The 17,769-nt window shown below is 46.5% G+C and overlaps 1 protein-coding gene across 1 annotated transcript in view; it reads left to right on the top strand.

Moving 5' to 3' along the window:
* Positions 1 to 4,260: 4,260 nt before the first annotated feature.
* LOC144163854 (EEF1AKMT4-ECE2 readthrough transcript protein-like) overlaps positions 4,261 to 17,769 on the top strand; it is a 59,133-nt gene continuing 45,624 nt past the window's right edge. Inside the window, exons 1-3 of the mRNA XM_077694535.1 lie at positions 4,261 to 4,415; positions 8,754 to 8,918; positions 17,607 to 17,757. Coding sequence (XP_077550661.1) covers positions 4,261 to 4,415; positions 8,754 to 8,918; positions 17,607 to 17,757 — 471 coding nt within the window. The remainder of the gene's footprint in view (positions 4,416 to 8,753; positions 8,919 to 17,606; positions 17,758 to 17,769) is intronic.

The raw sequence follows: 17,769 nt of genomic DNA, 5'->3' as shown, positions 1-17,769 counted from the left end.
GAAGACGTAACCACTGGGCCATACAGGCGGGACGTCAGGCGAAGTTTAAAATGATTGTATAACTACGTAAGCCGGCAATGAAAATTTTCGTTTGTGTCTAGTCAATGCTGCATTTTTGGAATTCTGGCAGTTCTAACGCTTGTTTCCCACGCACCGATCTTGCCGACGAGGTCACATTGTTAGTACTCCTAGCGATTGAGCCGGAGCTCCCTTATTTGACTCAAGCAAAGCTATCGCAGGTCACCCGCGATCTTTTCTTCGCAAGCCACGGTAGCCACGAAGGAAATGGCATGCGCCGTTGGAATTGTGGCGTTGGTAACGCTTGTTTGTCACGCACCGATCTTGCAGACAAGCAACATCGCGCTAAAACTACAAGCGATGTCACTCCTGGCATGTCAGGCGCATACAGCAGCGAAAACCTCGTAGTTTGTAACAAGTTGGGGATAATGCAAGGCAATATTAAAGAGACCGAAGCATGTGGTGGCGGCGACGTAATAAGTGCAGCAAACAGGTACTGTGGGCGGCAGCGACGAGCGAAAAAGATGTAACATGGGCCGCCCCCGCCGGCCTGCGCAGAAATGGAAACACGCAATCGAAAAAAACTGTTCGGCCGATTCAGTTTGTTGTTGACGAAGAGCAACCGAGGCTTCAGCAACAAACGATTGTGCTTGCCGTGGTATGAGTCAAAGCATATCTTGACATCGTTGTCGTTATGCTATCGTCCGTCTAGAAGGGAAAAATCAGAACGCAAACGTTTTCGTCTAGCGTCTATACCAGATATAGACGCTCCTGTTTAATGATATCTGGAGACAAATTTTTAGCTGGTGGTGAAGCAGCGGATATTTTGTAGTATGGACAAGTGAATTTTATGGGTTAACTGAATGGCTGAAATTGAAATATGCACTCTAGAAACATTGATAAAACAGCAGTATAAACAAGAATTTGAATTTTGTTCGATCACACTGAAAGTGCAAGTTATCAAAGTTTGTACTGTACTTTACCTTGTGCTGTATCTTGTACTTTGCATGCTTCCAATGCTGACAAGGCAGAACATATATTGTCTGCGAGATGTTACACAAAGCATCAGACATGATGGAGCTGATTTGTGCGATATGTGACATGTTGTAAGAATACCTTGAAGACATGTTGCAGAACGTCTAGGACTCATCGTTGAAATCTTTATATCATGAACATGTTGTTGATCTTCGACATGTTGTTTGACTCTTTACGATATCAGACCTTTATAATCTTGCAGTATATCGACATCTAGTAGAAGTCCTTATCATTAAAGACATGTCGTTATACTTATTCGACAAGTCGTTGAAATCTTTGCGATATTGGACCTTCGTGATGTTGAGGACAACGAAATGTCGTTGAATTCATAAGGTGTCGACAACATGCCGTAAAAGTTATGTGATTTTCGTTGAAATCTTTGTGATATTGAAGACATCTCGAAATCGTTATGATATCATGCATGTCGTATGGATATGTTGCCATATTTTCAGCTGGGATATACGTACCGGTACAAGAAAGCGCTGAGAGTTGCATTGTGAAAGCTGGCTACCTGTACAAAATGCAACTTCCTTGAAAAATGCAACTTATTTAATACACTCACACTGCACAAAAATATGCTAAGATGCTGCCTAATTAGGCTCATACATCCAGGACAGTGGGTATTAACGTTTTAGTGCACGTGGCTGTCCATGTCGAAGAAGCATGCAGATAGTATTTGGCATCAGTTGCTGATGACTTGCCCACAAATAATCACCATGAGTCACTGAAAATACAACAAAAAGTCAACAAGAACTCCACAATAGAAAAATCATTGTGCGGACCACAACGAAAATTCTGTTGTGTTCTCAATGTGTAAACTCAATGAACATTGAGTTTCACAAATAATCACCATGAGTCACTGAAAATACAACAAAAAGTCAACAAGAACTCCACAATAGAAAAATCATTGTGCGGACCACAACGAAAATTCCGTTGTGTTCTCAATGTGTAAACTCAATGAACATTGAGTTTCTGTTGATTTTCCGTTGAATCAATGAGAACTCAATGAAACGTCAACAGAAATTCAGAACCCATTTTTGTAAGGGTTGTTCGAAAAATGGCTTTAAATCATCGACTTTATATCAGACAAGGGGCGTCCCCCAAGGCTCGGTGCTTTCCCCCATCCTATTTACTGTACTAATGCGCTCAATCCCAACAAATCAGGAAGTCTGTACTTATGTTTACGCTGACGACATAGCCTTTTTCTCTGCTGCCCAGGACATTCACGTTCTTTATGAAATGCTACAGGCATATTTGTTGTCCATCGAAAGGAGGTTAACATACATAAATTTGAAACTTAACGTCAAGAAGTGCGCTGTCATTGTTTTTCCGGTATCTGCTCCGGTTACCCTCTGCGTGACGTATCGGGAGGCGACTATTCCTCAGGTGGTGTCTTTGAAGTATTTGGGTGTAATATATGACCAGACAATGGACTGGCGCCCTCACATAAGCCATATTGCGACCAAAGGAGAGCGGGCACTTGGACTGTTGAGGAGACTCAGCAATAGGTCTTTTGGAATGAGAAGGGACACTTTACTTTTTTTTTACAGGGGGTACATGCGTCCCATTTTAGAGTTTGGCTGCGCCCTCTTTTCCGGTTCACCAGATTACAAATTCAGAAAGCTTGTTATGTTGGAACATCCTGCACTGAGATTGTGCCTCGGCCTCCCAAGGTGCGTCGCCAATAATATCTTGTATTGGGAGGCCCGCATTCCGCGCCTGGAGTCTCGGTTTCGGCTACTAACAGTACTGACGGTTATGAGGATTTTTGAATCTCCACAGAGCAGATATTTTTCATTGATGGTTGCTCAGCCAGCACTCTTTTTCAGCTCTTGGTGGCCTCGGTACATTCGACCACAGTGTGTTTATGCCCAGACGTTACTCTCACCATTGAGTATCAATATTCCCACAGTACTGACAATGCCCTGTGACGTTCCTCCTGCGCCTTTAACTTTCCATAATATTTTCCCCACCAACGCTAAAATGCTTACTTCGCGATTTTTAACAGGAATACTCCACGACCATTTGGCGAGCTTTAAGAATTATGCAATAGTTGCAACAGATGCATCCCAGCGTGAGGAGCGAGCAGGTGTGGGAATTTTTAGTCCACACCTTAACTGGTCAGTCTCGCTGGTTTGCCTGACTTCACATCAATATTTCAAGCCGAATTCCTTGCGATAGTTCTGGCCTTAAAAGACGTACCTCCGCAGCACTTTAACGTAGCAATAATTACTGACTACTTATCGGTTTGTTCTGCTCTGTCTTCATCCGCAAATTCCGCTCTTATTCGTACATTCAACTTTCTTGTTCCTTCCCATTTGCGGGACATCTGCCTCATTTGGGTTCCAGGTCACGAAGGCTTACAGCTTAATGAACAGGCGGATTTCTTGGCGCGATCGTCGTTAGATGGCCCTGCAGTTGACCTATGCCCTATTCCCTTCATTGTAGCAGGAGCAAGGTTTCGCACCTACCAACGCCTAGCAGGAATGCAGGAAGGAATCATCACTAATTTTGAAGATTATGTCCATTTAAAACAAAATTGGAATACCCGTTTTTGTGAATCTCGACAATGCGAGGTCACATTGACTACCTTCAGATGCCGAGTCCCCCAACTCAACTTTTATATGCACCGGGCTCGTCTAGCCTCCTCCTCCCGATGTGCTGTCTGCGGTGATCAGGAGACTTTAGAGCACTTTATATTGCATATCCGCGGTTTTTCTATGATGAGGCAACGTCATCTTGCCAAGCCATTACGACGAATTGGCCTGCCTATTTTCATGCCCGTTCTACTATCTTTTGGGGCCACATAACTGGGGTATTGTCACCGAGGGGTGGCTGCAGCCATTCATGCATACGTTTCCGAGTCCAGGCGCCTGCCCTGTTAGCGTTGATTCTGGCATGTAGTTTTTCCGCTCCAAAAAGCTCAGTTGTTCTAATCAAAAATCCAGCTATAACTTTCAACCAATTCCTTTTTTCTCTCTGCGTATAAATAGAGAGGTGTATTAGTTTCCGGTGTTTTAAGCGGGCGCATCAGCCCTTCTCACGCCCGATTCCTGGCCAATTCCCCACGTGGATATGAGCCACATCGCCAGGAACAACAAAAACAACAACTTTGCCGTCGCGTGCAGCTAGGGCGAGAAGAAGAAGGAAAGTGCTGAGCATCGCACGCAGCCCTCCCGACTCTGCACCTCCAGCGAGCGAGCAGCGATGGCCAAGGACAAGAACAGCAGCAAGAAGGGTCGCCGGCCCATGTTCCACCCGGGCGAAAACGTCGGAGCCACCGCGCCCAAGGCAACCCACAGGATGTTCCGCCTCGCCCCTCACATCATCGAGGGACAGGTCTTCCTCGGAAAAGAAGGCAAGTGCATTGTTCACCTCCAAGGGCCCTGTCTGTCGTGGCCGGCCTACAGTTTCATACTAATATATACTTGAGGAAAATTTGGCGCACTGTCTAGGCGTGCCGCGCTTCAGCGAGTGTTCCGTCATGCACCGGGCAGGCACGTTCCACTTGTCCTTGTCCTTGGCATGGCTCATGAAGAGGCTAGAAAGTTGCCTCTGGCTGCCGAAAAGCAACAGTACTAAGGTGGCTAGCCACCTTAACAGTACTACTGTGGAAGATTAACGAAATTTGTTTTGTTATTATGAAATTGAGGCCCCAAAAGATTTTTCCGTCAGTAATTATTCAGAAGCTTCATGCAAGATGAACAACAGAAATGTTATCCCCTTTTTGTTTATTTCGGCTTCGAGACAAAACAAGCCTTGTGGCTGGCCAAGCCAAATAGGCGAGGAACGTCGCTAGCTGCAATGGCGGCGGACACGACTGCCCGCGATGGCAGCGCCAGATTTCCCTCTGTATAGTGGCCTGGCCTGGCGAACACGCCGGGGAAATATTCGAAGTCCATGGCCTTGAAAATGGCCCGGCTTCGCGAAATAGCGACACGCGAAGTAACGTTACTAGGGGTGGGAATGGAAGCAAAGGAGCGGAGTATCAGGAGGCCCAATACTGAAAAGTCGAACCACTGTTCTTTACAGCATGTCATTGTCTATTCTGCCGGCTCCGGCGGAAGAATTTACAAACTTTTAACGGTAGTGGCCACCCATTGGCTGCCTTGTCCTCTGTGCCTTTCTTTTGTCGTTGCTTTCAGTAGGTTTGATTAAGTTAGGTTTTTTTGTCGGCTGCGGTAGAAAAACAATTCCATTATTTTACCGGCAGGTGTCATGTGACTTCTGGTAGCCGATGGGCGTTGATGAACGGTGACTGTCGGTAGAATTCTGGAAAAATTAGTATGCCATGGAGCGGTGCCAGAATAGACACCGCCTTTATAACATCGTCAACTGTAATAGTGGTGCGCTGTCACGTGCGTTCACTTTTGTGTTCGGAGCTCAGGCCCCAAGGAAGTTATGGATGGCCGAGGATTGACACACGCCGACGCTAACTAGTTTTGGATCAACCGGAAGAGCCCCCTTATTAAGATGTAATAATCAGTAAGTACAAAGGGACCCATTGTGAAATTGCCCTCTTTATAGAAATTGCCCCTTTATAGAACAATTACTATATGCAACTTAGAAAGAGAAACAAGAGACACCGTATCCATACCTTGCGGAGCGTAATTTCCCTCTCGTGAGGGGAAATTAGGAGCAGCATAATGGTACGAGGAGTGAAATTTTGTGATCCCTCTCCCCAGGAGGGAGAGTCAGATGTGCGTGTGTGTGAGTGCGCGTGCGCGTCGGTATGTATACATTCATCATCTGGCACGAAAGTATATGTATTACGAGTTACATTTATATGTATTGAGGTTACAAGGTGTATGACGAACGGCGCGCAGATGGTAGAGCCGTGTGTGGATGATAGTACCAAGCCGGAGCTCAATCTCGTTCTCTTCTTCCGTTGATGCTAGCGTCACTAAATAAGTTACGCTTAAGAGTACCGCCACTTCGTGCACCCGGAAGCGTCTGGGGGCCATTTTGTTTCTGGCTTGCAGTGTTGCCACCTATCCCAACGAAACCCGCCACCGGTTGTGACAGGAAGAACGCGACCGGCCGCTCTAGCGTGCGCGCAGCAGAGAGAGAGAGAGAGAGAGAGAGGTGCCCAGAAACAAAATGGCTGCACCCATATGTAAACAAATATCACGTGGTGCCGACAGACCAATGAAAATCCTGGCGGCGCATAACAATGAGAGAAAAGAGGGCCGATACTCGGAAAGCCTTTATTTAGTGAGTCTACGTGAGACTGTTCACATGATTGTCCGCTGAGATGGCACAGACACATAGGCGGAATTGATGGCGCCTAATGTTCGCGTAATATGCGTTCGAGCAAGTTTTCTCTAACTATACTGATGAAAAAAAAACGGCTGCTCTAACCATACGCAAATCAACATTACCAGAGGAAGCCGTTTCCCATGACACTCGAATATTTCAGAACTGGCTCCTCCGATGTGTTATTAACACCCAAAAAGGGTGGTTTCGCTGACTTCAACACGCACAATAGGAAAAAAAACCGAAACAAACCATTGCGCCTGAAGAACATAAACGAACTCAAAACGTCAAGTCCCTTTGACGTATTTTTCATTTTGTATTTTTTCGGTCGTTTTAAATATCCGTGCACCCGTTAACTGTGACACCGTGTATACAATGCAGTGTGTTGTCTCTGTGTTACATAACGTGGAAGCTTGGGTGAGTTGGAGCGTGACGGAAAATAAAAGCGCAAAATACAAGGACGAGAGACTTAGGAACAACCGTGACAGCAGCGGTGACACCAACTGAAAGGTTATTGTACGCAACTGTATCATACATATAACGTCGAGAACAGGATGCTAGGACACACATTATGAAAGAACTTTTGCTGTTGTTGAAAGCAGTTAAACCAAGTTTGTCGAGCGAGAGTTGTTTTCGCGCCGAAGTCGCGCAGTGACTGCGCCCACAATTGCTCCAAAAGGCAATACAGGCGCTGGCCGTCCCAATGACCGGTGTGGGCACGAACACGCAGTGAACTTGGATACAACCAGCACCTCCTATATAGTATCATTTTCTGATGCCCAGCGGTCTTACTCTTCCCCTATGCCCCTCTTCGCACCCTTTCTCTTGAAATGAACGAGCGAATAAACACTTTTACTGCGCAACCTCACGCGGCGCTGGCTTGACCTTGGCTGAGCTTGAAGGTCAGAAGGACACTACGGGGCGTTTTCTGGGTTTGTGCCTGCAATGATAGAGCTGTCGCCCTAAACGTTTCAGGTAGGAAGAGCTGCTAACAAGGGAGTTTATTGAAGGACACGTAATCGCGGCGCTTCATCACACATCCCTGCTGTGTTAGCGCAGCGTTAATACTTTTGTTGGCGAAACAGGTTGCCTTTATTGATGCGCAAAGGGGTCACATATTGCTTGTATTTCAATGACGATAGTCTTTTTTATACTAGCCTGTACGCACTTTATGCTAATTTCCTTTTCTTTGCCTCAAAAATAGTCTGTCTGTCTGTCTGTCTGTCTGTCTGTCTGTCTGTCTGTCTGTCTGTCTGCCTTCCTGCCTGCACGTCCGTCGATACCACCGCCCGGACTAAAGTTAAAAGAATTCTTAAACGAGAAGTTTTAGAGGAAACACCTTTCTAAACTGCTACATCAGGTACAATATTTACTACTTGTCAACACCGTTGAGAAAAAGCGAGCAGCCATATTTGAGGCAGAAAAACAAAACATTACGGCTATTAGCACTGTTTTTTTCATTGAAATAATATGCGTGCTTGGTTTCTGTGATAGCGAATAAAGAATTCGCGCTGAGAGCAATGTTTTAACACAAAAGATACAGACAGGGCTCGCGCAAAAGCCTAGATCTCGTGGCGGCATTTCAAGTCCAACCGTAACGAAAGGTTCCAGTAGACGCTGCGCGAGCAGTGGATCTCGAAAAAATTGAATGGATTTGAGCAAACTTGATTGATTGATTGATTGATTGATTGATTGATTGATTGATTGATTGATTGATTGATTGATTGATTGATTGATTGATTGATTGATTGATTGATTGATTGATTGATTGATTGATTGATTGATTGTAGGGTTGAAAGCGCCGATGCAATGTAGGCGATGAGGCGCGCCGTAGTGGAGGGCTCCGGATAAATTTTGATAACCTGGCCATTTTTAATGTGCGCCGAAACTGAACAAACCTCCGCCGTATCTATCGCGTAGGAGCGAGACAGGAAGGGGAGAGTAAGGGGTTCGAGGAAGGAGAGAAGGGAGGCGTTTGCATGGCAGGGAGGCAAGTAAAAAATGGTCGTGAGAACGGAATGGCCGCGTACGGATGTTTTTTGTCATCGTAATCGTCATAATCATCCTGGTTGTGCCCACGGAAAGACGAAGGCCTCTCCCGAAGATCTCCAGCAACGTCTATCGAGTGCTAGCTAAGTCCACCCTTAACCCCAAATTTTCGTAGCTCATCCCTCGATCGAATCTTTGGCCGACCCCTGTTGTTGTTTATCATATCTTCCTGCTCATGGTGGTACGTGTATGCTACCGTTACGCGCAACAAGCTTTCAGGTAAAGTCAGCACGGCAGTGTTGTTCTCTCGTCTTTGCCGATTGCGCAGTGAGTTGTGCTGCTTACGCACGTATACATGCTCTATCCCCAAGTTCCCTCAAAATCGCTCAGTGAAAAAGCACGCCCTCTTTTTTTTCCCGTTCTTCAACTGGAAACTCTGTCGTGTGCCGCTGCAGACATCCTCAGCTCTTTGGCAACGTGGGAAACCTGCGGGCGGTTCGAAAATCCCGCGGCATCTCGACGCAGGCGATCGTCATCACAGGCATAGCAGCCATCCTCTTCCTATCCTTCATCGTCCTTTCGGTGTACGGCATCTACCGTACCAGGGCCTCCCGAGAATGGTAAGAACTCCGCGGAGGTGCCGCGGGCCACCGTATATCGTCCATCGTCAGAATGGCGGTGGCTGCGAGAGTGTAAAATAGACCCCGTGAGCGGAAAGCCAAATGGAAAAACAAATGCAATAAATATTTAATCAGCTACATAAACATGCAGGGAGGCAGAGAAGCTTGATAAGTGGGTAGAAATTCAAAACCATCTTGAACAGGAAGAAATAAACGTATACGCTTTAGCCGAGACTAACCTCCGAGAAGTAGGAGCCCCACCTGTCATTGACAATTGTGTCTGGGAAGGATGCAACGTGACCACAGGAATGAAGAGAGGGGGATGCGTTGGCGGGCTTATTAAACAAGGGACCGACTGGCAGATAATGCGTGAAAGCTGCAATGAGCATCTATGGGTTAGAGGCATCATAGAGCGGAAAAATACATTCTTAGGAGTGGCGTATCTCTGGACCGGAAGTAGTGCTAGGGAGTGAAATGAGGAAATGGTAAACTGTTTGAGAAGAGATACTATAAACGAGTTCAAAGATTCGGGTGAAATAATCTGAAACTCCAGGGATTATATGACGAGTTATTACAGTTCCTTATAGCAATTTAATAGAGTGAACCTTACATGGCAAGGACAAATGCGCCGAGCTGGTCGACACCAATCGGGGACTGAAACACTGATGCCCTTTGAGCCCAATACTGTTGATGCTTTACATGGCAGGGTTAGAAAAGAAACTGGAAGAAAGTCAATTAGGGTTCAGCCTAACCCATATGCTGCAAGGCGAAGCGGTACAACAGCGTATTCCGGGAATGTTATACGCAGACGACATCGTTATTTTAGCTGATAACCAGACCGATATACAACGACCTTATAAATATTAGCGGTCAGGACGACACTGACCTCGGGTTAAATTGTAGCGCAGAAAAAACGGGATTAATATTTTTCACGGGCATTAGAACTGACGCAGTGTCACCCCAACATGGCGAATTACCGAAAGTGAAGGAATATAGATATTTGGGAGTGTGGATAAACGAAGGGAATAACTACTTAAAAACTCGCGTGGAGTAACTTCAGGGAAGTGAAAGCGAAACGCAGCTATAATGAAGCATAAAGCTCTGGGGAGGGGGTACAACAAATATGAAGTAGTGAGAGGAATGTGGAAAGGAGTAATGGTGATGGGTCTCACATTTGCTAATGCAGTCCTCTTCTTAAAATGAGACGTTCTAGCAGGTGTTGAAGGGAACCAGAGAACGGTAGGCCCTTTGGCCTTAGGATAGCTTGGAAAAACGACTAACGAAGCAGTGCAGGGAGATACGGGCTGGGCTTCGTTTCAAGTTCGAGAAGCGCAGAGTAAAATATGTTTTGAGAGGAGGCTGAGAGCAATGGATCAACGTAGGGGGACAGCTAAAGTTTTTAGGTACCTATACATTAAAACCGTGGATACGCAGTGACTAAGGAAGACTAGGAGGCTAACGATGAAATACGAAAAGAGCAGTGAAGAATCCAAGACAGCCAAGCTAACCAAAAAAGAGGCAAGCAGATAGAAACGAATAAATGGTGAGAAAAAAATGGGAGCTATGACTTCGTTAGAGATGTACATGGCTGAGAAATTACACATCAGAAAGGAAATATTCTAACATAAGTCCAAAGTCAGTGCTTTGCTTTTTCAGGCTAGAGCAGGTTGCTTGCGTAATAGGAGCTTTGTGGGGAAGTATACACGAAATTATGGGGTATGCGTGGTCTGTGGAAAAGAAACAAACTATGCAGCGCATAGTGTTAGAATACGAGAGTATCCATCCAAGGGAAATATTCGGCTTCCAGAAGCCCTAGGATTTAAGGGTAGCACAGAGGGGGTTAACTTCAAGGCTGTCGAGACGACGAAAAGAAGCTCAAAATGCTGGTGGACGAAAATCAGAGAGGGGAATATTGCCTAGGACAGCTACCACCTGTACCAGGAAAAAGTATTTTGTGCGTAATAAGTTTTCTTTTTGTGCCTGCCCTAAGAGCAGCGCTAGTTTTAAACAAAGAGTGTAAAACATAGGTATGTTCTTTTTTTTTGGTAAGATGACACGTCATCACCCCACTACAAAGAGATACCAATATCAATCAGCAATAATCATCATCATCGTACGCCTTCTGCAGGTGGCGCTTGTAGCGTCCGCCGTCAAAATAGCACTGGATGCAAGGAGAAGGTGGTTTTCGGGTCGGAAATGCCGTCCCAGTTGTTCACAAAGACGGCGTTGGTTTACACCATAGAGTTTCATACTAATATACACTAGAGGGAAATCTGGCACCACTGTCTAGGGGAGCCGCGCTTCGGCGACCATTCCGTCATGTACCGGGCGGGCACGTTCCACTTGTCCTTGGAACGGTTCATGAACAGCCTGAAAAGTTGGCTCTGGCTGAAAACAAAGAAACAATATTACTATAAAAGGTTCATCTTATCAATCTGAACTTCCAGAATAAATAATTTGTCAGTGATCATGTAGAAGCTTCATGCACGATGAACAAGAAAAAAAATGTTACCATTTTTGGTTGATTTTGGTTTCGAGACAAAAAAGAAGCCATATGGCTTTCAAGCCAAGTAGGCGAGAAACGTAGCTAGCGGCAATGGCTCCGCCCTCGGCGGCCCGCGACTGCAGCGACAGATTTCCTTCTAGTATAGATTAGTATGAAAGTCTATGGTTTACACACGGCCTCCGCGATCGGCTGCCGGCGGCCCGCCGTTGCTACGGCGTGCCGCCGGCAGCCGATCGCGGAGGCCGTGGTTTACACATACCGCCTTGCCAAAGGCGGTGTCGCAAGGTGGCGCAAAAAGTAAAATCACACCAGCTCTCGTCATTTAAACAAGAGCGGTCTTTACGGCCGAACTTAAGAACTACGCTGCCTGTCACGAGGAACCGCAGCCGCGCTTGTATGGGCACGTATAGCGTCACTAGATAAGCCACAGAGTACTGTCATTTAGTGTCACTAGATAAGCCACAGAGTACAGTCACTGAGGCACGCAAGTGAGCAACGGCGGCCATTTTGGTGTTTATCAGTGTTGCCACATTGCTGCCTCGGTCAGCCTCACCGATAAATTTGACGAGGTCATTTGTAAACAGCACTGCCGATGACGCAGCAACACGGCATCTTCGGAGGCACATCTGCAGCTGAAATGGTGCGAAGCGCGTTATCTTTGATTCGCGTTCGGAACGACGCCAAGCATGCGCAGCCGCAGACTAGGGAGGACAAGCTGAGAATACCACAATTGACCGACAGAAAACGCATAAGCAACAAAATGGCGGTGCCCGCGCACCGCCGCAGTGTAAACAAATGTCATGTGGTGCGAACTGACCAATGATCACGGCGGCGGCACGGAACAATAGTAGAAAAGAGTGCCGCTACTCTGTGACGTTTCCAGTGACAGTAGCACGGGAACGGCCGCGAAGGCTCGCTGCCAAGCTGCGAATAAAACATTTCCAATGTTGTCAACTGGATGAAAATTTCGCGTGCTTGCGGCATACACAAGACAGTCCGCGATGTTTCTGTGGCAGTTTTTCGAGAACGAGAGTTAGCATTCATTGATACGACCAAACTTGACTATAGAGGTACCCTGCTATAATCGCCTTGTTGTGTTTCTTGGCAGTAACTTAGCTAGTCTGCTGCCGCCAGGCGCAAAACTAAGTGATTGGGGAGTCGCCGCTGCTTTATCTGTTTTTATCAATATCTCCGTTATTTGTCGGAAGTTTGCGATAACAAACGTATCATCGTCCGAGATAAAGCAGTCTTTTTAGCGAACCAAACTTCTATTTTGTCTTCGTGATCTCTTCATTTGCGTGTCGCTCTTTCTTGTCGCCATAAGCGCTGCCGCGAGGCATGTTGTAGACTGTATATAGCATATACAGTAACTCTAGCATGCCGTTACCATAGAAAGCATCATGACGGCACGTACTGCGCCCATATCGCGGTGCCACGCCCGAATGATTAGACTGCACAGTTTGTATAGGAACGTTGTATAGACCGTTCCATCGGGCGAGGGGGAAACGTACTCTCGTACTCAGTGGTCGCGGCGCGCGGCCGCCTTTCCTCCTCTCTGGACTGGGCGCGCGATCACGGCGGGCCCGGCGCGGCTGCTCCTTTACCTTGACTACGCTTCGTAGGCATCGCGCGTGCGGGTTTGCCACTAATTTACGCATTCATTTAATTAAATGTTGCTAATAAATGAGCGAGCCTAGCAGCTTGTTAGTTGCACACTTTAAAGCACACAAAAGGTTTGGCAATTTTGTTCTTCTCAGCTCTTACTGTCCTACCTTGAAGTAGTGGCACAAAATTCTTCTACCGTCTTTCCAAACTAAAATGGGTCACTGAAATTTGCCTGTGCCGCAGATGGTATTAGTTCCATCCACGGTTGCTCCGGTCACATTGCGGCATACCCGGCTCCAAGTATTACGTGGGCTAGAGTTGGCGATTTTCACAGTGATTACTTCCTCAATAGGTTGTACCTTTCCACAGCCAATCTGAGCGGAAGGGGGAGGAGACCACTGAAAAGGGTTCCACCTCCCTTCTTCCCCCATCCCCGACTCGGGCAAAATAAAACTGTTCACTCACTCACTCCAGCAAAGTGTTCAGTGTATTACCCAAATGTGATGCCTCGTTGTCGGCACCAACAAACCTAGATAAAAGCAACGCAAAAGCGAACGCTTGTCTGGTTGCCCAACGGCGGACGCCTAATAATTAGTTGTATAACCGTGGACGCTCTCCAGGAGCTGTGCTGTTCATTTTATTTATGTTGTACATTAGTTGCGCGCTAAATTGTGCTGCAGATCAGCTTGAAATTCTGAAAAGAGGAAGTGTTGTTTATAGTTGGCGGCAGTGTTGATATATCGATAATGTTTAATACAAACTATGTAGTGTGCCAAATATTTACTAAGTCCACCCAAAACAACCTGTATTAAACCCTGAAAGGATGTGAAACCAGAAGTCTGTTTCACTGACCTCGACACGCGCTTTTGTTTGTTGCCCATGGGCGCCGAGCGCATCACGTTTAGATTGTTTTAATGAACATTAGTCTTTGCAGTAAAACGATCAAAATACCCGCTTTACGTGTTCCCGGGCACACACACGCAAACAAAAAAATTGTGATGAAGTACTGCAAACGTGTTCAATATGGCATCGTTTATCCATCGTGGACCACGCTGTATACCTCGAAGCGAATTTCAGCTCCACCGTGGCCTTAAAAGCCGCCAATGTAAGCCAGATCGCTTAGACCGGTTGTATGCAACAACTTTCCCTTTTAAAGTATATTGCGGAAAAGAACGTACAACGCGCTACAACGGAAAATTCACCGATCCGGCGTAGGCACCCATGCGCCGCGGAGCAAACGCCCAAGCCAGCAGACCTGCCAGCTACGAGAGGACGCTGCGCACGCAAGATGGCGGCGCCCTCGTTGGAATGGTCTATATAGCACTGATGTTTTCCGTTCAAGCAGTAGAGCTATTCGTTATATACCATGGTGGTTCGGGGTGTCATTTTTTACATGTCTTCCACTGACGTCGCAATAGCCGCCATGTTCACGAACCGCGTGGACGGTGAAAGGCAGTGCACTTATCTGTTGCTCTTATCTCGAGCACCAGCAGGGAAGCTGCGAGCTGTGCACAAAAAATGGTAAGGTGACGTCGCGTGGAAGCTATGTATTGTGAGAAAGTTTCTATGCTCATCGCCTCTGTTGTAGCACTTAATTTACGTAAGTATCGGCGAGATACCAACCCTGGGTACCAAGAGCCACCGCTTAAAAATGTTGCCAACAGCCACATCACGAGCCGGGCCACGGGCGGCCACGCAAAGGCACTTGGGTAACATCATGACGATACCAACGGAGACGGCCGCAAAGTTTAAGTAGCACAGATAACAAAGACGTCAGTCGCGGATATTGCTGCCGGCCAATCAGGCAACGAGGAAGTCACGCATTCATCACTGTTCTTTATTTACCCCTTCTCTCTGTTAGCCCCGTAGACCGTTCGCATGACGGGCTGCAGCAAGTGGGCGATAACTGGCTGAGAAATCGGCACTGCTGGCAGAGCTCTTTATTAGAAAAAAATTCACGCATCTCCACGAAGTTATTCATGACGAGTGGGCGAAGCACTGGGGATTGTTCTTACCGAAACTCACACGTGGAATTGCCCACTCGCGCATGTAAATGAGGGGCAACGCGTGTGTACAGTATGTACAATTCCAATCTAATCCAATCCGATACAATCGAATTTAAACCAGTGCAATCCAAATCCAATTCAATCCATTTGAATCCAATCCACTTCAATCCAATGCTCCTCGTGCATGCGTTGCACTGTGTAGACGGACGCCAAGGTACGGACAAAGCGGAGTCCTAAGGTGCTTCGCACCTAAAAGCTGTGCGTTCACAGTGGCCTCTTTCCGGTTCAGGGTGCCTATGCGGTCAGCTACTACAGCAATCCAGCTGCTACTGCAAGCGTTATTTCCTCTCAAATTTTCAATTTAGATTTTCTCAATTTGTTTTTCCCCATTGTTACCAAGTAGACATTTGTGTGATCTGGGCCCTCAGCAATGGTGCAGTAGTATGCCCGTGCAAAATGTTTAAACACAAGCACCGACTTTGTCGTTAGGACGTAAACAAAATATCTACATGGTTCATGAAAAATACGCGCGCACTAAAAAAAGGACAAAAACTGCACGCTTTGCCGAATACGTAGTGAAACATTATGCGAACAAAAAAAAAACGTGGCGCGATATTTGCAGGCAAGGAACGATGTTAAGAATGTAGTAAGAGTTCTACCCTCTCCCACACTTCTTGACTCTCGACAGAAATAGTCCTCTGTATAGCATTCATGGCGAGGCTATTCTATATTTTTGTCCTAATGTATTTGTTTCGCTCTTACCGTATAGGTATTTCACAGGTGGGGTATTGATATCTCTGTTTTGTGTGTGACTTCTCTAAAGAATTTTCCCAAGTTTGCACCCTATCCATTGTTATATAGGCCGTCACCAGCGCAACACACGTGTTGCTATAGCAACCGTATCTCTGCTGCAGCAATTATCTTTGTTGCTACAGCAATAATGCTTTCTCGAACTACCATGCAGTTCCGCTAAAATTCCACTCGGTGGATGGCCAGCGAAGTTTTTTGCCCACGACGTAGACGTGACGCACAATTCAGGGGAAAAGTATGGGTAAATTTTATTTTTTGTGAGCGTGAACTGTGGTCGCTCCCAAGAAATAGTTTAGCACTTCGAGCACGATACATTACATGCAACAATATTCATAAATTTTGCTGCAGTTGAACACTGTGAAGCTTGAGAAGTTTGTCGGGATACGCAGTGAACGTGAAAAAAATTGCATGGCAAGACACGGCTCGCTCCAGTGGCGTTGTAAGGGCAAACGCGCATTGAACTTGGATACAGCCAGCACCATCTTGTAGGATTTTCTGATGACACGAGCTCTAATTCTTTCCCCCATCCCCCTCTCCGCACCCCTCCGTATGAAACATAGTATTTCATACTAATATATACTAGAGGGAAGTCTGTCGCTGCTGCCGCGGGCCGCTGTGGGCGGCGCCGCGCAATTGCCGCTGGCGACGTTCCTCGCCTACTTCGCGTAGCTCATAGAGTTTCATACTAATATATACTAGAGGAAAATCTGGCGCCACTGTCTAGGGGAGCCGCGCTTCAACGAGCGTGCCGTCATGTATCGGGCGGGCACGTTCCACTTGTCCTTGGCATGGCTAACGAACAGGCAGAAAATTTGGCTTTGGCCTCGAAAATGGAACAATATTACTGCAGAAGATTAATCGAATTTGTTCTGTTATTGTAAAATTAAAGCTCCATAAATATTTATTTGACAGGGATTATTTAAAAGCTTCATGGAAGATAAACAAAAAACAATGTTACCCCTTTGGCTTCAAGACGAAAAAGAAGCCATATGGCTAACCAAGCTAAGGAGGCGAGGAACGTGGCTGGCTGCAATGGCGCCGCCCACGGCGGCCCGCGACTGCAGCGCCAGATTTTTCTCAAGTGCATATTACTATAAAACTCTATGGCTTAACTAGCCATACGGCTTCATTTTTGTCTCGAAGCTAAAACCAACAAAAGAGGGTAATATTTTTTTCTCGTTCATCGTACATGATGCTTCTAAATAATTACTGACAAATTATTCTTTTTGGAGGCTCAATTTTATAACAAAACAAATTTCATGAACCTTCTACAGTAATATTGTTGCTTTTTTGCAGCCAGAGCCAACTTTTCTGCCTTTTTATGAGCCATGCCAAGGACAAGTGGAACGTGCCTGCCCGGTACATGACGGAACGCTCGCTGAAGCGCGGCTCCCCTAGATAGTGGCGCCAGATTTCCGTCTAATGTATATTTGTATAAAACTCTATGGTCTCGAACGAAGGAGCGATTACACGCGTTCACTGGGCAACCGCACGAGGTTCTGGCTTGATTTTGGCTGAGCTTGAATGTCATATGCACGATACGAGGAATTGACGAAATGGGGCGTTCTCTATGTACCTGGAGGAACAGCGTTTGCTCTAGTATCTGTGCAGGGGTAATCGAGGTAATAAAATTTGAGGCAAAGAGTAAACTCGGGGCGACGGAAGATGCAAGCGATTTGAAATCTCTGGGCGAGCCCTTCGTGCAGTTGACATACGCAGGTTGCTGCTGTTGATGATGGTGATGATGACGGCGGTTTTCAGGTACGAGTGCTACACGCCGGAGTGTCGCCTGGCAGCAGACTACGTCAAAGAACACATCACAGAGGATATTGACCCGTGCCAAGACTTCTACAGCTACGTCTGCAACACTTGGGCTCACCGACGTGCATCGACGCTCTCTTTCCTCGAGGACGTAAAGGGTACG

Source organism: Haemaphysalis longicornis, unplaced genomic scaffold (assembly GCF_048455015.1).
Source record: "Haemaphysalis longicornis isolate Haplotype H1 unplaced genomic scaffold, Haemaphysalis longicornis Haplotype H1 scaffold_13, whole genome shotgun sequence".
In the NCBI taxonomy this organism is placed as follows: domain Eukaryota; kingdom Metazoa; phylum Arthropoda; class Arachnida; order Ixodida; family Ixodidae; genus Haemaphysalis; species Haemaphysalis longicornis.
Note: the sequence above shows the minus strand (reverse complement) of the source record. Positions and strands in the feature narration are given on the sequence as shown.